The sequence below is a fragment of the Caretta caretta genome, chromosome 6 (genome assembly GCF_965140235.1).
Source record: "Caretta caretta isolate rCarCar2 chromosome 6, rCarCar1.hap1, whole genome shotgun sequence".
Classification (NCBI taxonomy): domain Eukaryota; kingdom Metazoa; phylum Chordata; order Testudines; family Cheloniidae; genus Caretta; species Caretta caretta.
This window is the reverse complement of record NC_134211.1, coordinates 74,640,949-74,665,922: the sequence shown is the minus strand read 5'-3', so window position 1 is coordinate 74,665,922 and position 24,974 is coordinate 74,640,949. Positions and strand designations below refer to the sequence as shown.

Sequence of the window (24,974 nt, the reverse complement as noted above, 5' to 3'; positions counted from 1 at the left end):
ATTATCCTTAATCTTTTCACTAAATGTTCAGACTAGCTGTAGAGCTGTTCAGAAAAGAAAAAAATATTTTTCATAAACATTTTTGCAATGTTTTCCCCATTTTTTGTCAAAATTCTGAACATTTCCAAACAGCCCTAATGATAACTTTATATGAAATGTATGAAGAGCTCACGATTGCTGCTATGTAGAGATAGACAAAAAGTATGGTGACTGCTTCTCTTTGAAGTAATATCTTACATTCATATTCAGTTCAATGAACATTTTGTCTGACAGGTTTAGATTATATTTTTCCCCACTGCAGGGAAATTTTGTCTCCTGTATATTTACCCCTCAGATCTTCTGCTAGTGGTTAAAAGAGCAAGATTAAAATTGGTACTTCAATGGAATGATGTTTAAGAGACTCCCTTCTATTCTTTTTCTTAGCTAAATAACCATGATTTTGCCTAAGATGATGCATCCAGACATGAGAATTGAGAACATTCCTGGAAAAGTGCTGCTAACTGTGAAACCTTCTTTCATGGATACATTCTGAGTGGAGATTATATCTACTAATATCTCAGTAGGATGGTTTTCAGAGCCTTAAGTGGAAACTCAAGTCTGTGTCCAAGTGGTGACTGTTAAAACTATATTAAGCAAAGAAATTACTAGAGAACTTCCTCATTGAGGTTTGTGGATTTGTTTAATGGAAAACAAATCTTTCCAAGTTATTGTTTGTACAGTAACGCTGGTATCCATCAGTGCTGGATTAAGGCAATCTGGGGCCCCGAGACAGGGCCACCACAGACCTGCTACAGCCCCATCCCTGGCTTGAGGTGATAGTGATGGGTCACCCACGCACAGCCCTCTACTCAGGAATGGTTGAGGAGCAGTACCCTACACAGCTCAGGTGTGGGGTGGTGGGGAGTGGTGGCAGGGAGCAAGTTACAAATTATTTCTGTGCTTGGTTGGTAGTTAGGATGAGGGGCACAGTGGTAGTTCAGGAGGATTTCTCCCAAGCAGGTGAGGAATAGCAGCGGTGGCTGGGGCCCCCTTTCTCTCTGGGCTTATCCCTAACACTGAGCACATCTACATTGCATTATAAAACCCATGGCAGCATGTCTCTGAGCCTGGCTCTACAGACTCAGCCTTACCCTATGGTGCTAAAAGCAGCAGTGTCAATGTTCAGGCTCAGGCTGGAGCTTAGGCTCTGAAACCCAGGGAAACGGGGGGAGAGGGGGCAGGGTTCAGAGCCTTAGCTCCAGTGCAAACCCACAGTGTCTGCATTGCTGTTTTTAGCACCACTTTAGTTCATACTTTGTATGAACCCTGCAATCCCAGTCCATAGATCTGGGACTTGCTCCCTGCATAGACCTGCTCACTAATGCCTGCAACAACAGTGGGCTTGGGAGGAGGGAAGTAGGCTACAGGCTCCAGCAATAGGCTGGAGGTCCCTTCCCCTCCAGGCAGTGGTAATAGTCTCCATTCCTCTTGGCCCATCTAAAGAGCTGCAGCGATGGCAAGAACAGTAGTCAGGAGGGAGGCAGAAAGCAAGTCCCATCTTCACAAAAAATTCAGAGCAGTTGCCTAGGGCCTTGTCCCTCCCCAGACCCCCCGAAGAACCAGAAGTGGCCATGCTGGGCTGCCCTCTCTTCAAAGGTACTTACCAAAGCTGGAGACCTCTACTATGAGTAGTAGGAGTTAGGACTCTTGTCCCTTCGTTTTCTTCATTCCTCCAGTGGAGCACACAGTCTTGTGCTCCTTACAGACTCTGGCCTCTGCATGATAGCATCACTGTGATATCATCAAGCAAAGACATTATTCCTGAACCAGGAGCCCTAGCACTATAGCTATGATGCCTAAAGAATAATCTTACCCTTGTCCATAATTATATTGTTGCTCCTTTTCCCAATAGCAGCCAAGTGGTAGTAGATGTCCAGGGCATGGCAGGTTGGCTATCCAGTGGAGGAGGAATCAGTGATTATATACTAAGTGGAACTTCTTTTATTTATATACATATACCAGTCCTAGAACAGAAGAGGTCAAACAGCATGCAGGGAAATCCCTTCTTGAAGGAATATCAGTCCAACATCAGTGCCCGGTTCTCAGGGAGCTACTGTCTTTATGAATTGATGCTAATCAGAGACTGAAGCAGACAGTATATTCCTCTAGCTGCTTGCACAGCTTCCTCCATGCAGAAACAGTCTCTAAACAGAACTTTGCATAGCCCAGAACCTAACAACACTGCTTGTCTTCCCAAGACCGAATACAAGAAAAAGAATTTGGAAAACTTTGTGCAACAGCACCACCTGGTGGCATCTGCCATAACAATGTTTTACAGTATGTGCCATTTTGGATTTTCCCTGCAGAGCTCAAGTGTGGAGTGGTTGCATTAATGGGTACTGCTGCATGGCCGAGTCTAGTTTACTTTTAATAGGCCAGAATGGGGATTGAGTAGCTGAGCATTTCATTAGTAAGATGTAGACTGAACATATGTCTCTTTAGACTCTTGAGAGTAAGGGAGCAGAAGCACAATCTGCTTGAGACTTATTTTCACCACAGTAAGCAGGATGGTGCCTTGTGCTTAAACTTAATTGCACCACATGTAGCCTCTGCTCACACCTCTCTTGAAGCACACTAATCTTATGCTGCCTGTTGCACCCCACACCAGGATTTGCAAATTCATAGTTATAATGTCATGATGAATTTTTGCAGCAGTTCTTTACAAAAATTAGTGAGTTTTTCAAAAAATGGACAATACACACACAGAGACATAAAAATAAAAGAATAGTTCAGGGCCTGTTTCTGATCTCTTAACTGAGATAACTCAGAAACTCCCTGGAAATCAGTGAGCCAGTTAAGATCAGTATCAAAACCTCGGTGTTTTACAAGGATTTTGAAACAATTGATTTTTCTTTATTTTAAAAAAAATGAAATTATGAATAATCTTATTTATATTCAATGAGAGTACACCACTTTAAGAGAATTACTTTCTCTAATTTCTTGCTCTACAGAATAATCTTTATCACTACCTGCTGGATTCTAGGCTAAAGATTTATTCATTAGGAGTGATATTCTGGCCCCAGTGAAGTCAACAGGAGTTTTGCCATTAATATCAATAGAGCCAGGATTTCACCTGAGAGAGGCAGCATAGATGTCTGTTCCAGTCATGCTTCCTATTGGCTCTTTGTCTCTGTAGACCTGTAATGTATGTAAGCAGCTTTGGTGTCTTTGTTCTTGGCAGGGCAGCTATTCTGAAGTGACCCTTCTTGAGGCATGGAAGACAAGTTAACAAAAATCTTCATTAATTGTGTCCTCTCATCTCAAAAGTTATTGGTTCCACACCAAAGTTATTAACTTTTTTTATTTGCCAATTCAACTACTGCTAATTTACCCTCTTTATCTAGTTCCATAAACAGGTCATAAGCAGCTAGGTAAACAGATAGCAGAAATGCCTTTTCAAAGCTCTGAACAAGTGGCAGAAGAAACTCCATGCACTGTCCTTCATCTGGGTCAATATATTTCAACACAGATGTATTCAAGAAGGATTGTGTTGGATCATAAAAGGTTTCAAGGCCTTCCTCAAGTCTGCTTCTGTCTCTGCTGTTAGTTTTTGTCTTAGAAGTTGTTTGAAAATGGCACTTATGCTTCTGTAATACTGAGGACCGCCCTTCTCTCTTGGGGAGGAGCTGTCATCAAGGAGCTAGTCTAGGATTCCAGGTTCAGTTCCCTGTTCTGCCACATACTTACTGTGTGACCTTGGGCAAGTCATTTAGTGTCTCTGTGTCTCAGTTCCCTGTATTATTAGGGGATAACAGCTCTTCCCTTCCTCAAAGGGGTGTTTTGAGGATACATAAATTACAGATTGTGAAGAGCTCAGTTACTTTGATGATTGGTGTCATTTAAGTATCTAAGATAGATCTCATCATAACAGCTGTAGGTAGAAAATGGCCTCTACAAAGTCCAGTTGTTCTCTTGTGATGACACCAAGTTCAAACAGCAATACAACCTGCTGACAAACATATCAGACAGGTTTGTCAGCAATTTATGAATATTAATCCTGCTGATGCTCTGAGATGCAACTTGAGGAATTGTCTATTGTATTTCAAATGTGGTTGCTGGACATATCAAAATGTTAACTGAACTGCAGATTTGCCTTTGCTGTGCAAACTTCAGCCTCAAACTGCATTGAAATAGGGGGTAAGTGCCACGTTAAAGATCTGCAGTTCCCCTGAACAGAGTGGCTAACGAGAAATGTAGCTCCATTCAGGTAGTTGCTTATTAAAGCAGATTCTACCTGGACTAACATAGGCATTCTGCCATGGGCTTCCCAAACAGAATTGCTGAAATCTCTTCACCAGAACCAGTTCGACTCTAGAGAAAGTTCCTGTGGTAGCTGATAAACTGCACAGATATCTCTTTAACACTGGGGATTTTTTTTAAAGTTGGGAGAATACAGTGTTCTGTCTAAAAAAAATTAGTCTGTGCCCTTGGTTGGGTGTGATGGTGGAGTGTGGTGGTGGGCGGGGGGAAGAGGAGTGGAATTGGAAAAGAAATAGATTTAACTTTCAAGCTGCAAATGGGTTGACCTTAAGAAGATTTTTACAAAAATTAAAAATACCCTAACCAAGCCCTTTCAGAGAAAAGCTGTGTAGCATTTCCAGTATCCCAGTTTTTATTTAAAGTTTGTATTGCATAACTGAATTTAAGAAATGTTGCCACTAAATATGAGTTGCTCATAGTGCACTGTGCAAGTTGGGAAGCAGTTAATGCTTTCTAATTGATTTTTGCAGCTGACGATGGGTGTCTAGAAAACACACCAGACACAGCAGAGTTCAGTAGAGAATACCAGCTGCACCAACACCTTTTTGATCCAGAACACGACTATCCCAGGCTCGGCAAGTGGGTGAGTAAATCAGTCTTCTTTATTTTTGCAGCAGATGGAATGTCTGCTGGGTCTGCTAAATGGTACCACACAGCTGTAAGGAGAAAGCTATGGGTTCCTTTCTCCTGAAAAAAAGAATCATTTGAAAGGAAACTTCTTAAAGAGATGTACCTACACCTATTTAAAAGAAACCAACGTCAAATTAATGGCAAAGAAAAAGTGAAAAATATATTACTGATCAAAAGGCAATAAAAGTTATAGAAAATAGAAGCCTCTAGCTTATCACCTGTTCTAAAGCATGATGACTATATACCTGATAAATCCAACGACCCAAATGGATCGTATTCCAACTACAAGGCACCGATCACTAAACCTATTTATACATTTTTAGCACAAAATTTCAGATCACAACTATAGACCAGGGCCTAGATTTTTAAAGGTATCTGGTCATTGCTTCATTGTGCATTCAAGGCCTATGGCCCAGAACTTCAAAGGTAATTAAGTGCCTAGTTCCCAGTGAAATCAAAGGTGCCTAAGTACCTTTTGAGGATCTGGACTTACATGACTTAGACAGCTTAGTCCCATTTTCAAATGTGACATAGGCATCGTTGACTTTCAGTAAGACTTAGGCTCCTAAGTCACTTAGACCTTGCAATGCTGAGCAGAGCAATGCCTAAATACCTTTAAAAATCTGGGCCTGGGAGACAAGTAATTGGAGACTGTACTGTTAGCTAACACACTGAGTTTTAGTATTGACTTTAGTGAGACCAGGATCAGGCCTTAAAATGACCCAGTTGAAATATCCCCACTCTGAAGCTTCCATCATGTAAAAAGAGACTCTTTTTCAATACAATTACATGGAGTCGAAGCTGTATTACAAAATTAGTTGAATTTTTTTGGACCATGACAAGATTTTGAATACATTCTGGATAACAAATATAACACGTAAAATAGGGGCAAAATCTTGCTCTGTTCATACAAGCAGTACAATAACTTCAGCAAGACTACTTACATGAGAATGCAGGCCAGATTTGGTCTGGGGAGAGTTCCGCTTCTTAATCTTAAAAAATACACTACATCAATTAGATGTCTAATACCAAATCTAATACCAATGTAAGGCACCATAAAGACAAGAATTACAGGTCACCACTAGTACTTGTAGAACAAATCCAGAAATCTTATACATAGTTGTAACTCTTTAGTTTAGATAAACTTATGCTAAACCAGCTTTCCATATACAGATATTGATAAACGGACATGCTTGGCAGTGCCTCCTCTTGCTGTAATCATGAGACAATGATACATCATTTAGGACCAGCCCAGTTTAAGATTTATAGCCTTAATTACTTCACTTATATGATCCCTAAAATTCTAGGCAGAGTGAAGCCAAATATCCAAATATTGGAAACTCTTATTGCAGTCTAAATAATTAGCATCAAAGGTTGTAATATTAAAAACACCAGATGGTGAACTCAGTTTACTATTTATGCCAGATAACATTGTTAGTTTTCTTATTATTCATAAGTAATTTATTTTCATAATGCCACTTTGAAGACTATAAAAACATGTCTGCAAGTTTTTGGACTATAACAATATGTCAGAACCAGGGTACATCATACTATGTTGTCATTAATGATATACACTTAACCAATTGTGGGCAATCATTAGTTAATATTGTAAGATACCTTATCTTGAGCTTTGTTGGGTTATTTTTTTAGTTTTCCATCAGTTACTACTAATTCAGGAAGAAACTTCCCACATATGGATTAAAACAAATTGTTTGCTCCCCAACCAAAATTATATGCTGCAGCAGCAAAGCCAAGTCCAGATCTTTTTAATTAGAGATGAAACAGCTGCTAATATCTATGGTCAAATGCTCTGCTGAGATCCAGCACAGTTGCCCCAATTGCTTCCTCATCATACATTGTTATATATTAAAAAGATAAAGAAATACAGCGAATGCTGCTGTTGTAAGTAGATTTTACTCTGGGAGAACTATAGCAGAAGGGCAGTCTAAAAATTACCTAACTGAGATTTTAAAAATAAGAGCCATATGATGAAGGTACAGGCCATTCAGTTTTAGGTCACTATTTGGAATCTGGCTTAGATATGAAGTGAGTGACCAAAACTAGTTGTTCATAGCCTGTGAGTTGTCCAGTACACAACTGTATACACCCACATCATCTGACTCCTCCCAACCCTCCCCCCCCCCCAGCTGTCTTTAGTTGACGCATGCGTTGGCAGTTTCAGTAGAGAGGCCAAGGACTGAATACACATAAGGGGTGAAATATTGTATTATTCTAAACCAGATTTCCCCAAATCGTCTGTTACAGGAAGCTGTAGAGTCCTGTAACTAAGAATCACTGCACCCCAATACCCATAGAGTCAGGATATCCTCTATATCAGCACAAAACCTGGTCCACTGTCAAGGGCACATGTTAGGGCAGGGACCACTGCCTAACCCAAGCCCCTTTTTTGATCTTGGCACCACTGGGTCAGTGAACTATCTGTTTGTTCTCCCTTTGTCAGCTCCCAGAGCAGACAGACAGCATGTGTTCCTCTAATATTAATAATCAAAGCCAAATGATAGTTGCAGGTTAAATAATGTTGATTTGTTTATGAAAGAGAGGGAAGAAATAGATTTTTAAACAAGAAAATAATGTACTTGAGTGCTTGTGTAGTTGTGGAACTTATATATCACTCGTGTGTGTGTGTGTGAGAGAGAGAGAGAGAGAGAGAGAGACTTCAAGTCTGAAAACATAATTTATAAAAGTTAAATAATGATAGAAATAACCTCATATGGCAGAGTCCACAGGTCCGTGTTTGTGCCAAATCTATATAGTTCAGTTATTTAATGCGGATACTAATATGCAAACAATGATAAACATATCTGTTTAAGTATAAGCATCTGTGTCAATTTGTATTTTTTTGTCTGAAACAGAAACATCCATAGATTGGCTTGTTCTCTTCCAACTCTTCTAAACAGTGATCGTTATGCTTCAGAGGGGAAGGGATCCTAAAAGTATGATGAATTAATTTTTCTTGCCATGGAGAAAATGCTTTCTTTTTCCTTTCCAGCCATAGACCTGAGGCTGGTGAGACAACTGAGATCACATGATTCTGGTGGTTCCTGCATGTAACTACTGGTTCTCCGATCTCCTAGCTTCTGGCCAGAGAATCTTTTATTTTTTTCCTTTTTCTTCCTTTCTAGTCAGACTTTCTTTTGCAATAGGGAAGTATTTTCCATCTAGATTCAGCTTCTCTCTACCCTGTAGCTTATCTCTTAAACTGGTGACATTGATCTAGAGAGGTGCATGAGCTGTTGCTGACTTCCAGAAAAACTTCCACTGAGACAATTTAGTCTTTCACATGGGAATATTTCTTAGACTGGCTGACACCAGAAGTTTTAAACATGCTCATGCTATGGGAGGCAAGGAAAAAGAAGAGGCAATAGAGTTCTGTCAGGCTATCTGACTCATAATGATACATGTGGAGAATTAAAAGACAATGACATTTTTGAATAACATTTCTTTGTACTAAATAACATGAATTTCCATCTCATCTTGAGGCTAGAAACAGTGCTGGTTTAGTTTATCAGAGTGGGTGGACCAGAGCCAGTAAAAAAAAAAAAAAAAAGATAAATGGAGAGCAGGAATGTAAGTGCACCAGAAGACAGAGACTTCAGTATGAAAGAAATTGCCATCCCTGATCCTTAGATCTTGTTGAAAGCCTGTAGCTAGCACTTTATAGATTTCTGTTTGTACTGACTTTTATTATGTTTACTTAATATCGAAAGATGGTGGGAAGCAGAACAGTATAATATGATAGCTTAACCTCACTCATCCTGTTGGAGCTGGAGTCTCCAAGTGCTGAAATGAGCAAAGGTGTAATTTTTGGACGTCTCAGAAAGATCAGCTTTCTTCTTTTAAAACTTGACCTTGGTTGGTGACTTTGTAACCTACACACCTCCTGGGTGTGGTGTTCTGTCCGGTCTAGTGGCACTGAGAGTGCTTAGAGAGAGAGATAAATGAGTCTGCTCTACGGCTTTAGCCAACAGGCAGTTGGCTTTTAGCTCATGCAGTAGAGGCTCCATGCACTAAGCTCCAGAGGTCCCCAGTTCGATCCTGCCCTACAGACAGACCCCACATTACAACCTCACACCTTTGTCTCTCAGAAAGATGTCTCCCCTACTAATCAGGGATGGTTCTATGTAAGTAAGTGGGGACCTTTTAATGAATGGGGGGATGATATCTGTTCATATTTTTATGGCAGCCCTACCAGGCTAGTATAGCTGAAAGCAATTGCTGTTCAACAAGGGCAGGGGGCATGAAATGTTACAAAAGAGGTGTAATTCACAGCTGAATTAGAGGGAGGGATTCTCATCAATTTTGACACTGTTTGCTCACAAGAATGGAACCGTTAAGCAAAACATAGGGATGGTGTGATTGCAGTACACCCTGCCATTTGGCTTTTCATCAGTGGATAGTCCATCTAAAGAACAAGGACTTTGATAATTTTTCAGCCAGATTCTGAAGCCATTTGGATGTTTTATAATAGATATTTAGAAATGTATGTACACAGCTATATGTGCATTTCTATGGTAATTGTGCATGCTAACTGCCTGTTATCAAATAACTGACTTACAGCAATTGTAATAATCAGGAGCACCAATTATGTTTTTTGCTCAAGCACATTTCTAAACATTGGGGCAGCAATAATGATTATTAGGAAGGGTTACATCAAGGGTTGTTGACCCTTTTTAATGTTGAACAATAACAACAGATTATTCAGTTCAATGTGCTATATTTCTGTTTGGAACTGTACATAAAACTTCAGACATGAAGACTATGTGACCTGTAGATTCTGAATTGAATGATAAAAAATATTCCTCAAGGTAGTAAGTGTACAACATTGCTATTGCATTATTCCTTTTAAGTAAGTTCTGCTAAATGATCATATAAATCCAAAGCGTGGAGCTGGGCAACCTCATTGGCTTGAAATTATCACCAATGAGATCTAAGAAGAGATTTCACCTCCCATGCACCCATCTATGGCATTACCCAGGTTGGTTACAAACATTATAATTTGAGTACTTAGGTTCCACTTCAGACCCTAGTGCTCAGACTGAATAACTGGGCTGGATGCTAGGAAAATACACAGAGAGAAGGGGAAAGAAATCATCCACCACCAGGTTGTATAAGCTGTATGCTGCTCTGAGGCCCAAACACATATGCCCCTTCACAAGCACATATTTTCAGATTTGCTGTTACTACATGAACCCAATCTTAGATCATAACCCTATCTGCTCTGTGCTACACATTATACTTAAATGGAAGTTATGGTCTTAAATCACTTCCAAACAGACTAAACAAAATATGATCTTGTTGAGGAAGAACAGTTCAATTATGAGGAATTTGCCTGCCTGATACAAGTGTTCGCTTTAGTAGCCGTGCCCCTTTTTCTACGACAGAGACTATTTTCCCCCCTTAATGAAAAGTATAAGGTCAAACAGTGTGTGAAGATAAACTGCAAATGATGTGCTGGTTCCTACAGGGAATAATTTACACATCTGCCTTTTTAAAAATGTTAAATTGAAGTTTTCCCCAAGTGAGTTTGCATAAATGATTGTAGCCAAGAATGTCTCTCTTTGGCCAATTTACTCTCTGTTCCTTTGCCTTTCTGGCACACCCCAGATGAAATAGTTGAGGTTGGGCAAGAGATATGCCTTGTGAATTTGGGTTTAATGAACATGAAATGTACAAAACAGACAGTTTTGGCAGATGTCATTGTAGCTCTCCAAAATGTTTGTTTTTCTCATATCAAGGCTGCACAGAGGGTAGAAATGTTTTGTGAATTTGTCTCTCATTCTCTATTTACATGATCAATGTTAGGTCAGTTGTTTATAGCAGAATTAATGGCATTGTTTATATACTGTTTGCCTTTAAAAATGTAATTCTTCTCTCATTGCATTTTCAGGTTGCTTCTTTTTTTTTTTTTCCTAAAGTATAATCAGAATTGAAACAAAATCTGTTGAGCATGTGTCTGATATTCCAGACCTTATTTGAGTTCACTACTTGTATGAAATATAGCAATATGTGGAAACACTTATACAAACTGTGGTCACAAAGTCATATTTTTTTCCTCATCATAACTTTCCTTTCTGCCAAGACATTTTTTGGCAGATTTTAAAAGGTTCACTCTATTAAAAATGTTATAGACCAAATGGTTTTTAGAAGCTTTATTGGGGGCACTATTTAAACAAAGGAAGGATTGGGCACTGAAAGAATTTCAGCAGAACTTTTTTGCATAGAGAATAGCAAATATATGGAATAAAATACTCACACAAATAGTGTGAGTGACTAAGATAATGATTTTTTTAAAAGGAATTTGGAAAACGTATATAAAGAAAAATATTGAACAAGTACAATTATCATTTCAAAAGAAAGGAAGAGAACTACAACAGACTGGTATCCCAACTTCCTTGTATTTTTTAATTAATAATAATTTCCCTGATCACTGAGGCCCTGTACACACAAAAAATTACAGTACAGTATAACATCTCAGACTGTCTAATATGCCTGTGTTTATAATTGTTGATGACACTGGCTATCCCTGAAGAATAGCAAAATATTGTATTAATAGCTGCAGTAATCAAAATGTTTCCTTGTGGTTTATCTTTCCAATAACATGACATTCTGATCTAAACTAGTTTCCAAAATGTTCATATGCTAATATTTAAATAACATAGTCTTGCCTTAAAAGAAGAGTTAACCAAATTTGATCCATATTTGTATTTTTTTGTAGAATAAGAATTTACTCTTTGAGAAGATAAAGGGTGGACCAAAAAGAAGAAAAAGGGTAATTGTCGGAACACAACTTGTTTTAATTTTAATATCTTGTTTCTGTGTAGCGCTGATGAAGATTAAAAAGGTAAAATCCTATTGCTGAAATGAAGAATTGGACTAATACATCTGTATTATAACTTAGAATACTACTTGAAGTCAAGACATTACTGTGATAAACTACAGTGCCTGGTTCCATAAAAGTCCACTAAGCCTAAATTTTATTATTCTATCACAGCCAGCTGCATTGCATTCAGAAGATGTATTCAAGTGAAAAGCTTTCCCGTAAAATCTAAGAATTATATTAACTTGCTTTTTAAATAGGTTTTATTTTGCATAGGAAATGATTTTGAATAACATGGATAATTTCTCCTTCAAACTGAATTTTAAAAAATGAATTCCCCATAATAGGTATGTGTAAAATCCACTACCAATGCTAGATCCCTATAGAAAAGAATTCTGCCCTCAGCTGCCTGGGTCAACATGCTGTAAGGGTGTAAATCACAGCAGATTTTGTCCCTATAATTGATGTAGTTCTGTTAGTTTCAGTGAAGTTACTACTGATTTACCCCAAGTGTGAGAGGAGAATTAGGACCATTATTCTGCATCCAGATGTGTCACAAACTCAACTGAATGGGTTCTTCTCCTGATGACACAGAATTTTTGCACCCTCCATCTCGCTAACCCCTGACTTCTCTCACTGCTCCTGTCCCTTCCTCTGTCTCAGAAAAGGTATTTATCGTTCAACTTTGTTGCTGCTGCATTTCTCCATAAGAAGAAAATAGGACTTTGAAATGTAAAGTGCATTTCCACACTGGCAGCAGGGGTTCCATATTTATTAGAAAATGAGTAGTCTGTATTTGGAATAATTGAAGCAGAAAGTAAAAAAATTGTTTTTCTAACTTCCTACCCTGCAATCTCAATCAGGAAGCCGGAAGTCAAGTTGAGTTCTTTCTGATTCACACATCACCAGCCATAAACATTTTGCAGTTAGAATTTATTAATCAATTCTGATGATTACTACATGACCCAGACTCCCTCTCCTAGACTTTTGTTGGTTTTGCAGTGGTAACAGGGAAAAAAAGTATCAACTTATTGTAAGTCAGTAAAGTAAGTGGATGTGCCTCTGGGAGCAGATATGTAGCGTAGTTTTACATAGTAGAACTGCACTTTAAGATAAGATTAGTGAAATGTGCAGATCAAAAAGAAAGAAAGATGTTCTCTGTTTGCATGCTGCCTGACTTAACAGGGAATATAATGCTTATCATCCTCATATGAGAGAAAGGGTGGCCCAGTGGCTAAGGCACTAGCATGGAATTTGGGAGACAAGGATTCAATTTTCCACTCCGCTACAGCCTTCCTGTTTGACCTTGGGCAAGTCACTTAGCCTTCCTGTGCCTCAGTTTCCCATGTATAAAATGGGGATAATAGTTCCAGCTCCCTGTTAGTCCCCCTTTTCCACTGAAGAGAAGAGAATCAAGACATTAGCATTTTATTTAGATTATACTAAAGTTTCTAGTTAATCCTCTCATTTATTTCTCCACCTTGAAGGATTGCAGAGTAGGTACAAGGACTTTTTTCTTTTTAGTGGAATGGATTATTTTTTGCATTAGAGCTTATTTAGGGAAAAAATTGATTTATAAATATTAAAATCTTTCCCTGGGAGCTATTTGTTCTTCATGCACTGAGAAGAAAAATTGGCAACCAGAGAATGAGTTTTAACATTTGCAAGTCAATCAGTTCTTTCTAAATAAGCTTTGTGTCAACATTCCCCCCAAAGATTTGTAAAGCTGCGTGATGGAACTATATTATATCCTACTTTTACTAAACATGACAAATTATTGTAATCTAATCACATAAACACTGTGTGCATGTGAGTAATCCATAGAGTTCATTTGATTTATTTTCCTATTCGGATAAAACACATATAATATATTACTGATCTGGTCTGGTCTGGTAGAGGCTTAGGGTTCTTATTTTCCATATAGTGGAACTAGACTACGCTGGACTGGAATCACTAGAGCAGTGACAAATACAGTAGAGTAATCACATGGAGGGCACAAATATTCCAAGAGTAATGATATGGGCATGTCTGCTTGACTGACAGGTCATTGGGAAGACAATCTATCAGTTTACATTTGACACTCAGATCAGTAAGCATAGTTTTATATATCCATTATTGCTAGTTACCCTAGGATATATTTTCTCATTCCTAATCAGTATCTTTTTAATTAATTTTTTTTTTCAGAGTGTGAACCCATATTTGCAAGGCCAGAGACTGGACAACGTTGTAGCAAAGAAGTCTGTTCCTCATTTCTCAGATGAAGACAAGGGCACCGAATAAGTACAATGAAAATGAATGATGAAAACTCATGCCACCCTCCCGTAGATCACAATATTGCTTACATATAATCAGCTATTAAAATCCTTGCAAATGGCAGCATGTTTATTATTTATATAATTGTGGATGAAAAACAGATGTATTTATAACATTGTTCTCTTGGATAATGAAACTATGATTCTGCTTTCTGTTAAATTATGGTAATAGGACCTTTTAGTTGTTTTTGTTTTAGTCATGGAGCGCGTTTTAAAAATATTAGTCATTTTAGTAACTAAAAAAGTGAGTTAATAGCATTAAACAGCAGCTTGTAAAGTGGAGGATGATATAAAAAATTGCCCAGTTTAATTCCAGTGTTTATTCTTATATTTTCCCCTGTTTGACACATGAAAATTAATAGGGTTTTTTTTTTTTTTTAGTTCACAGATACTGTGATTTAACAAACTAAAGTAATGATAAATGTTGTTTTACCCAGATACTTTCAGCTTTTGGTCTATTTTAATAAATATTCAAGCAATCTACAATGTTTACAGAGTGACGTTTTCCACAGTATTTGGAGGATAATCTGCCTTAGTTATTGCCATGCTAACTAGAAAACTGTGGTTTGAATCTACAGACTGAAGTATTTTTCCTGATCAGTTTTTATCATTTCACTATCTCATCCTTCCCAGACACTCACACTCATCTTGGCTACCAGCTGGTATGTCTCTAGTTTGCAGACTATGAAATCCAATGCCCCCCGTGTCCCCTCCCCCCCGTGTCCCCTCCCCCGAGTGGCTACTGGATTTGTACATTTAAAAAGTGGCTCAATTCATACTCCTATGGAATGCCATGACTGAGGAAAATGACATTTGTGTATGATAACAAAGATTTCGCGTCAGATGTAGCTTATTTGTAAGTGGGAGGCTCTCCATTGTTTTTGGACATAAGGTGTCCTGTCAGCCTAAATTCCAGGACAGGGCCCCCTTCCATTAAAACAGGGATAATCTTATAAAAATCAGGACAGGTACCAATGCTACCTGGCCCCAACACAGCACTTTATATATTCAGTATGACCCTCGGCCTCGTCACAATAGAGTCACTACAACTCTGCCAATCAGCTGACTGATGATGAGTCAACACATGCACCTCTAAATATCCAAACTGGGCTATAGTGCTCATGAGATTCCCAGCTGTAGGCTAATCAATAAGCCTCACCCTGGGCCTTCAGTTTTACCAGTTGTCTGGCAATGGTAAACCCTTTATCAGGCTACGTAAATTACTTGCTTTGCTGCAAGAGAAAAAACAAAGGTGAAAAAGGACCATCATCTTTCCATGGGCATTTAATACTCCTGTGCAAGAAGCAAGGTGAAAATCTGTAGTTCCTGTGTAGCAGCCTAACCCTTGGTGCTCCACCACTGGTTAGCTCATCTCAAAAGCCCTTGTCGCTCTGGTGGACTGGGGGAGGATGCTGTTTCCCTCCTAAACCAACAAATTGATACCCACCTTCCAGTCAGGTGAGCTGTGATGGGGCCATCAGATCAAATTTTGTTACTTTTAGAAGGTATTTGGCATTGCTTTCCAACCCCACAGGCCACATTACACACTTGATATGTATTTTTCCTACATATCAAATGGCCCAGAGATTATAGTAAATGGGTTCACCTTATATTTATGAAACCTCAACCTGTGAGACAAGATACCCCCCTCACAAAAAAAAAAAGCTGAACAACTTAGATTAGACAGAATAAACTAGGTACAAGACTGACAGGAGCTGAAATTCTACTTGAGGTTAGATGCAGGTTCACCAGATTTCCAAAAACTGGATTGAAGTGAATTTGAGTTTCCTATTGTAGCAATTAGAACTAATGTATTATTAGAATTAATAATGCATTATTTATTCACTGATTCTTGCCTCTCTCAAACTGTTTGCAAGTAGATTGCAAAACTCTAGAATTTGCTCTACCATTTGAATTCATCATGAGTTGCTTCACATTCTTTTGTTTCTTACAAAGAATATATGAACAGAAGCTTTGAGTTGAAGGGAGTATGTTGTAGGGTGAGATTTGTAATTGGATATGGCAAGATGCTGAACACTTGCAACAAGATGCTGAGCAACCTCAACTCCCAAAAACTTCATCAGACATTGACTGTACTCAGGATTTCACAGAGCCAGATCCATACTTCCTACTTATCAAGCTTACTCAACCCTTTAGCCTGTTTTCCTGTTTATTCTCCATTCAGACCAGGAGTACAAAGAAATTTTTCATTACCAGATATTGGCTCTAAAATAGAAACCAAGGGCTACATGTCATGCCATCAGTTTCAGAGCAGAACTTTCTATTGATTTCACTGGCCCAAAATATATCCCTAAACTTCTAGCTTTGTCCTGCCTGCTGCTGCTGCAGCCAGACAGAATTCTAGTGAGACAAGCTGAGTGAGGTAATATCTTTTATTGGACCAACGTCTGTTGGTGAAAGAGGCAAGCTTTCAAGCTCCACAAACCTGGAGAAAAGCTCTGTGTGGCTCAAAAGTTTGTCTCTCTCACCAACAGACGGTCCAATAGATGATATAACCTCTCCTGTGTCGTCTCCCAAATATCCGGGGACCAACAGGACTACAACAACACTGACAGACAGAATTTGAGTTGGCTGAAGCATTTCCATGCCCTTAGATCCCATAAAGCTGGAAGAGAGTTTCTTCAGATTACCAACCCCGCCCCCCCACAATGCCTTCTCCACTGTTAGGAAAAATGGTTCTACAGGCTCTCCAGCTTTACCATATAAAGGAAGCTCATTTAATTACTTCTCAGATTAAAGACTCAACCACTAAAGTGACTCATTTTTCAGTCTTTTAATCCCTTTCATATGCCGTTCCATGTTGTTTGTACTTTGTAAATGCATAGCTTATAAAGGGAAGGGTGGGATGTGTGGTTTGCTTAATAACATCAAAAAAACTCAGGTCTGGTTCCTTTAAGAGCAGCAGGCCTCAGTCACTTTATCCACACTACATGGTGACGTGATAATTAGGCACCACACACCAACTAGATTACTGCTGAGGTACAGCCTGATAACTGTTTACAACTTCAACAAGGCCTGAGAAGCTGAACGTCTCTCAGTCATAGATCTGTGTGGAGATGGGAAAACAAGTTCTAGAGTTTGGAGATTTTTATCTTTTTTTAAACTTCATGTTACCACAAAGTAGTAAACCTTCCTTAAAGGAATTACCTGTTAAATGAACTCAAATTCATGGCAATTTGTTGAGTCCATTAAGCCCTCTTGACTGTACTTGAAATTAGGACCCCCCCAAAAAAACTATTGAGAAACTGTAACCTGTGGCTTTTGTATTCTTGATAACAGGATTAACAATTCTATCTTCAGCTCTGTGTATGGCCTGCCTTTCTGAAATGGGATAGCCAGGTCCTTTCACAATCAAAAGAGACCAAAGATCCAAAAAGAACTGTAGTTGTAAATAAAGACCCCTCAATATCTTTTCCTCAGACATGCCATATTTCTGCTCTGATGGAGTCAATCAGGAATTTTTGTCATTTTAAGATTATGATAATTGTTTAATCAAATCAATAGTAAAGCATATAAAGAGGCTAATCTGCAAAGCAAACTAAATAATATAAGAATGGGTAATGAGTAAACTGATATTATTTATTTTTATTGGCACATTTATGTTTATCTAAACAAAGTCCGTTTTGACAAGCTTATTCGGTGCCTGATAAGGGACCTTTAAACAAACTGTGTAGTAGCTCCAGCTAGTGTGAGATGAGATTTAGTAGGGTTTTAAGTAGAGCTAGTCAGAACATTTTTCTGAAACAAATGTTTTGTTGCAGCATTTTACAGAGACCTATATCACTTCGTACAACCCTACTTTTGCCAAGAAGCTTTTCAGCTGTGTGAATCATTGGGGGAATGGCAAGGAAAAGGGCAGGGAAGACTAATGACAGCTGGGCAGTTAGGGCACTGATGTTGAAGACCCAGGTTCAAATCCCTGCTCAGCATGATTTGAAGTGATCTGGGATGAAAAACTCTGCTCTGAATCAACCACAGTAGGACTATGAAGCTGGGCCTCCCAAATACCAGTTCAATACTCTGGCCACCCATACCATTTTCACAAAACACATTTGAAAAGTTTTGTTCAATGTGGACCAAAACCAAATTTGAAACCTCGAAAGTTGCTGTGGGATGGAATTGTTGTTCTCTGGTCAGCTCTCGTTGTAAGATGGTGGGTACAATTCCAATCTCATTTACAATGGTGTAAAAGTGGTGTAATCCATTGACTTCAATGGCATTACTTCTGATTTACACTGTTGTAAGAGACCAGAGATCAGGTCTCTGGTTTTTTTAGATGAATGGGACAAAGAGTTTAAATTGCTGTAAAGTTCTCAGGTGCAGATATATTTACAATGTGCTGTGTGGAAAGAGACTGGGAAGGTGGGTAGATACAGAGGGCACAGCCACTAAAACCAAACATCGATCCATGTCAAATATCGATCCATGTCTACTACTGTTCTATTAGCTGATGCAGCACAGCCAGGCTTTAAATTCCCTCTGGAGCTACTCCCTCTTCTGTGCAGGATGACACTGGATGCCAGTGAAGCAAAGGATAGCATCTGCAGTCATGCAACACCTCACCCCCGTGTCTCAGGTCAGTAGGGTCTGGTACTGCCTCTCTCTGAAATTAGACACACAGCCTGATCTATACAAATTTGAAAGGGAAGGAAAATCCTTTTAGGAGAATGGAAATGCTTTGAAATTAAAAAAACATAAAACAAAAACAATCCTGCACAAGTGCCCAAGTCCCACTGTGTATATGTGCTGTGTGTGTACATTAAAAATTGCCAAATACAGTTTTAAACAAATTAACTGCAAATTTGTTCCTCCTTTACTTACCTAGCAAGAACTGTGTTCAAGTTGTCATGCTTCCTGTAGGTGGACCAGCCACATCTCAAACCCCTACTACAAATTAAGGGAAGCAGCCTTACAGTTTTCTGTTAGTAAGTATTTATTTATCATTTTAAAATCTACACGGGTGTTGCATTAATGATTTAGGATTTCAGGTTTTTTGTTTTGTTTTTTTTTAATTAAAGCACTGCTGTTCCCCTTTAAACGTAAACATAAGGGCATTTAAGCACTGGAACAAGCTGTCATCCCTGTCACTGGAGAACAAGTTAGATAAACAACTGTCAGGGATGGTCAAGTATAATTTGTCCTGTCTCAGTGCAAGGGGCTGGACTAGATGACCTCTTGCAGTCCCGTCCAGCCCTATGATTCTCGATAGGGAAAACCCCTTGAATACAAAAGCGAAAATCTTTAGCTGGTATAAATTTGGTTGTAGCTCCATTGAAATCAATGACAATAGCAGCAACTTGATTCAGCTGAGGATCTGCTCCAGAAAGGGAGAAAAGCCCTTAGGAAAAGTTTCCATTTCACTCAGTAGGAATCAGTGGCTACTCCCTCCCCCTTCCCAGTTCTTCTTTCCTTCCCACCTTCCTTTTAGGCACGCACGAGCCTTTAGTCCTCTAAATCCTGGTTGAACAAATAAACCCCCCATGATTAAAGATGGAATCCAGCCTATGCTGATGCTGACAAGCTTCTCTGACATACTAACCCATTGGCAGTGAACTATTTAAAGGCAAACTTTAAGAGGAAAATACTTTGCAATAGAAGATGTGGTGTGGAGTGGTTACAGTCAAGACCCCCATCCTCTATACACCCAGGGATATGGCTGGCTAACATGGGGTTACAACCCAAACACATGCATTCCAAACAGACTTGTTTCTCTGTGGAACAATGAAAGAGTTAAGTAAATCATTCCCCAGATATGTACAGTACCAGATCTCCCACATTCATACTTTCTGCCATTAGTTGAAGAATGGGGTTGAATTCCAGTGCTTCATCCTAATTCACCATGAGGAGGAAGTATGTAGTATCTGATCATGTTTGCTTTATTTATGATGCTAACTGCTTTCCAATGACTATGTGATTCTTGACAATAGGAATATCTGCTGGCCATGTGTTGAACACATGGCAGCATTACAAATCTTAAATGATTGTGGATGCCATGTCAGCAGCATTAGCAACTGGAGCTGAAAGAGCTTAGAAAACTCGCCTGGCTATTTTCTTGGATGGAGACTTGGATAGGGGGAGAGGAAAGGGAGGGATTTAGGGGTTGGAAATATAGGGATTTGGGCTGAAAGACTAGGGAGATCTAAATCATCTTTTGCCTATTACAAAGTTCATAATTATTATCACTTAACTCATAGAATCAAACTCTTATTTCAATACATGGACATGACATGGGTGTCTTCTATATTTAATTGCAAAATTTCCTCATCCGACTATCTTCTCCAAAAAAACCAAGGGTGGGAATCAGTGGCTCAATTTCATTGTAAAATGACTAAGGCAAAGGAGAACGCACAAAGAAGAACAAATCATGAGCTGTTTGCTAACGGCCTCAAAGAGCCTCTCTCCTTCCCTGACTGTTGTCACTCATTTACAGACCACTGAATCTTGAGTTTAAATGTATAAATCTTGTCTACTTTTAAGCTCAATTTTTGTCCTGAACTGAATGGACAAATGACCATTGTTGTGGCCATGTTTGTCCCAGATATGAGACAGCCAAGGTGTGTGAGGTAATATCTTTTATTGGCCCAACTTCTGTTGGTGAAAGAGACAGGATTTTGAGCTTACTGCAGGAAGAGTCCCTGTACTGTGAGTGGGACTACACCCTGGAGCAGGGACTGCACCTGTTTGTAGGATCAAGCCTGCCTAAGAAATACCCCAGAATCCACTTCCCATTTCAGATGGAGTTATCCCTTTGCAGGAGAGGGCCAAGATACTACCCTGATTAGATACATTGAGGTAAAAACTACAGTGCCTTGTCTCCACTAGGCTTTAATGTCAAGATAGCTATCTGGATATTAAAACATAACTTTTTTGCCGTGAAGGCATAGCCAAAGAAGGCACAGCTCTCATGCCAAAAGAGCTTACCATATGAAAGGGATGAATTCCCCCTAAATGCAGGAAAATATACCACCCTACCTTCCTTGTCCCCCTCAGTTAGATGGTGGGGGCAGAAAGTAGCTATGATTTTTTTAGATTTCATAGATTTGATAGATTTCACCTTGGCTGACTCCAAAGGATTCTTTTTTCTAACTTTGCCGTAATATTTTTTTAAACAGGGAAAGCTGTTTGGTTTGGTTTTTTTCTAGACATATGTTCATTTTGAAGCCATATAAAGAAATAATACCTTCTGCACAAGAGCTCCTAGTTCTATCTGGTTCCAAACCAAAAAGCCCCTCTGTAGTTTGATCTGAAGTGTGATTGATTTGGTCACTAGCAGGCTGACTTCTTCACTTACGTCTTTTGGGCACTAAGGCTTTCCTAGGGGAAAATATTTAGACTCTTCATCTTTTAAAAAGTGCATCCAGAAGCCCAAAATGTTTGATAACTGATTCATTGCAAACACCTACATAAAGGTTCCTAAATTATTTACAGAGGCTCTCTTAGCATCAAGTGGATTTACACTTTTGCAGGTATTTTTAATGTCACATAATTTGTATAATTTCATTTCACTAGACTGAGGATGAAAGCAGCTGAAAGGGAATGAACAGGCAGTTGTTTGTGGGGAATGAAATGACAGCTCTTTCATTACTTTAAGCAGCTCCGTAAAAGGGCCTGCATTTGGGGAATAAAGCCTGAGTACTGGAAACTGCTAATTACAATTCAAAACACTGGAATAAGGGAAAAGATCAAGTAGTAAACTTCCCATCACCCTTAGCTAAACTGGGACTAAAAGAGCAATTTTTGACAGGGAAACAGAAGAAGTAAACCAGAACAGTTGGAAATACAAAGACAAAAGAGTTGGCCCCAGACTCGTCTGTGCAGTTTCCCAGAAATGAAAAAGTTGTTGGCAATTTTTTAAAGGGGAGATTTTTGGTAACAATACAGATAAAAGATACAGATTTTGTAATTTTTTTAATTATTTTTTTCTTTTAACTCTGTAAGCACTTAGAATCCCTGTTCTAAATTCACATGCACAGTGAAGCTAATGTGTCTTTTCACAGGGGAAAAGAAGAGTATATCAAATAAATGTAGGGTTTTCCAGTAAGGGTCTCCAAACTGAGGCCTAGATCCCACAATGACTTATGCATATGCTTAATTTTCTCTATTCTGAGTAGTCCCACTGAATGTAAAATTAAGCACCTGCATAACTCTTTGCAGGATTGGGGACTTAGACTCCCCGCCCCAGTTCAAGCATCTAAGCACATGCTTAAATCCACCCCTATTCAGCAAAGCAGTTAAGCAAGTGCTTAACTTTAAGCACATTCTTAAGTCTCATTAAAGTCAAGGAAGACTGCTGAATGAGAGCCCTGTCTGGAAGGGTGCTCAGAGAAGAAGACAGTTTGGTTACAGCATTTCTTTGCCTGTTCCAGGCTTTGCTGATAACAATTCTAATGGCAGAGACTTTACTTTTGCCTTGGAATGATGAATTTTGATGAAGGCAAATTACAAAATTTTAAAGCTCTTGTTTCACACTACAGTTCCCCATTCCTGGCTTCCATATGAGGATTTCAAAGTCTTTATAAAACATCTATGTATTAAGGCTCATAAGTAAGTAAACATTAGAGGATAACATTTTCAAAAGTGGGTACATAACTTAGGGGCCTCATTCCCAAGTAACTTAAGAGCTTCTGAAAATTGTATGCATTATCACTATTTTATAGAGAGGGAAACCGAGGCACAGGAAGGTTAAAAATGACCTGTAAGTGAAAAAGAAAAGATTTGTCTTTTTGTTTTGCTTCTTGATTATGTATAAAGTGAGCCTATAGAAAATGGGAGGATAGATGTTCTGCTCATTTTTAACTTAACAGGAATGTCATTGTATTTTGCTGTTGGTCTCCCTGAAGCACCCAGAAAAGTGGACTGAGTGCTTTCATAGCCATTAATTAATTTTCTTCCTGTAGTTTATTAGCCATTTGAATTACATAGGCATTTAAAACTTTTCAATTTTGTTTTGTTTTTCAAGTCTACATTAAAATAATTTACCCGCTCAGATAAGTGTTTCGATTTCTTGGTGCATGTGATATTATAATCTAACTAGTTCTCCATTCTTCCAGAGACTTTCAGGTTTTTGTTTTTGTTTTTTTTTTAAATATGTGGAGAGACTTAAAAATGTTCAGACTTCAGAACTTTTCACATAATAAAGAAGCAAAAAAGGCAGAAACCCAATTTTATTTTTTCCTTTGCAGGTCACTTTTTAAGTAAATTATGCTAGGTCAAAGGTATTTATGCACCTAACTCCCATTCTTTTCAGTGGGAGTTAGGCACCTAAATACTTTTGAGGATCTGATCAAAGTGGCAAAGCCAGGACTAGAATGCAAGATTTCTTGACTTTCAATTACTTGCTTTGACCACTAAACCAACTGTACTGTGAGTATTTAAAAAGCAACCCACCTTGTTTATTTTTTGGTTGGCTGAGAAAATGCAGTATCCTGAATTATATATGTTTAAGAAACAGCAAAGAGCTTTGTATAGCAATGCAGAGAGGGAAAACAAATGCAAATAGATCATTGCTAGAAATGTATACGTGATAATTACGAATATATTAGTAATGTACATGATTGCATTATGTCAGACAGAATGTTGCTGCCAGGTTGTGAGATGCAGCAGGGAGTGGGAAGGGAATCTTTCACTCCTGTAACAACTGGAAGCAGTATTTCACTGCTGTCATGTCACAATGTGAACTATGTAAGCAAAGAACATATGACAAGCTACTCAGATCCTCATTTCATAACTTTATAATCTAAAGGTTTCTTGTATGTATGTGAACCCAGATGCATTGTACCCCTCATTACTGGAATCACCCCTTCTGTCACAGTTCCATAACTATCTCAAAAGCAAAGCATATCAACAAATATATCATCATGGCAGCAAATCTTCAATAAGCAGGAACATAGCAAAGTAAAAAAAAAAAACACATGCAAAGGGCAGAGGATTTTTTATGGGGATTTTATAGCTCTCAGTTTCTTGTTAATGTCTTCTGGAGCCACCAATTATGCAAGACACATCACTAGAATTGTGAACAGAATAATAAAAATGTTCGGCTGACAAACCGTATTTCCCTATTTGGAATGCAAGAATATAGTTGTCTGGCACTTAAAGTTTAGCCTATTGGCACATATGGATAGTCTGTATCTACACATCTTATACTACACACAAGATAATCTAAATCTTTCCAGACATTATACCACAAGACCACATTTTTCAAAATGGGTGCCTAAAGGCAAGCTCTTAAATCCAGCTATATGCACTCAGTTATGACCCTCATCTTACTCCCGTTCACCTCAAGGGTGCAGAATCAAGCCCTAACTGGTCTGAGTTTCGAAAGGGCTGAGAACCCAACAGCTACCATTGACTTCCGGGGAAAGCTAGGATGCTTGACTCTGCTGAAAGTCAGACCACTTCTTTAAGTTCCTAAAAATGGAGTTAGGAGCCTAACTAGTGGCATCCAGTTTTGAAAATCTTGGCCAAAATGCTTTAGTTACCGCTGCAGACCAGAATGAAAAGTTTTGGGAAAAGCAAATATGCCTTTAATTTATTTTTCTCTCCTGAACATTGGGGAAGATGTCATGCCTCCTCCCCACCTGCCCTCCCTCCCTCCCCCCCCCCGCATTGTACTTTATGTGATATTTGTGCACTTGGTAAAAATAGACAGACAAATGCATGGACATTATTGTTGAAATGCCAAAGCAACACATAGTTACTGTGTATTATGTATAATCACAGCACTGTTTAATCACATTAAAATGCATAATGAAACAATAATGAATAAGCAAACAGTTGTTACATTCTTACCTTTACTATACAAGGGAAGGCAGTGAAAAAAATTAGGTCACAGTGAGAGACTTAAGCCCAATGGGTAGGCAAAGGCCCGAGAACCA

At 38.7% G+C, this 24,974-nt stretch overlaps 1 protein-coding gene across 2 annotated transcripts in view; it reads left to right on the top strand.

The window, feature by feature from the left end:
* LOC125639184 (neuroendocrine protein 7B2) overlaps positions 1–14,565 on the top strand; it is an 85,355-nt gene extending 70,790 nt beyond the window's left edge. For both annotated transcript variants that reach the window (XM_048855826.2, XM_048855825.2), the window contains 3 exons: positions 4,770–4,882; positions 11,666–11,719; positions 13,952–14,565. In XM_048855826.2, the coding sequence (XP_048711783.1) occupies positions 4,770–4,882; positions 11,666–11,719; positions 13,952–14,047 (263 nt within the window). In that variant the 3' untranslated portion in view covers positions 14,048–14,565. The remainder of the gene's footprint in view (positions 1–4,769; positions 4,883–11,665; positions 11,720–13,951) is intronic.
* Positions 14,566–24,974: the final 10,409 nt, after the last annotated feature.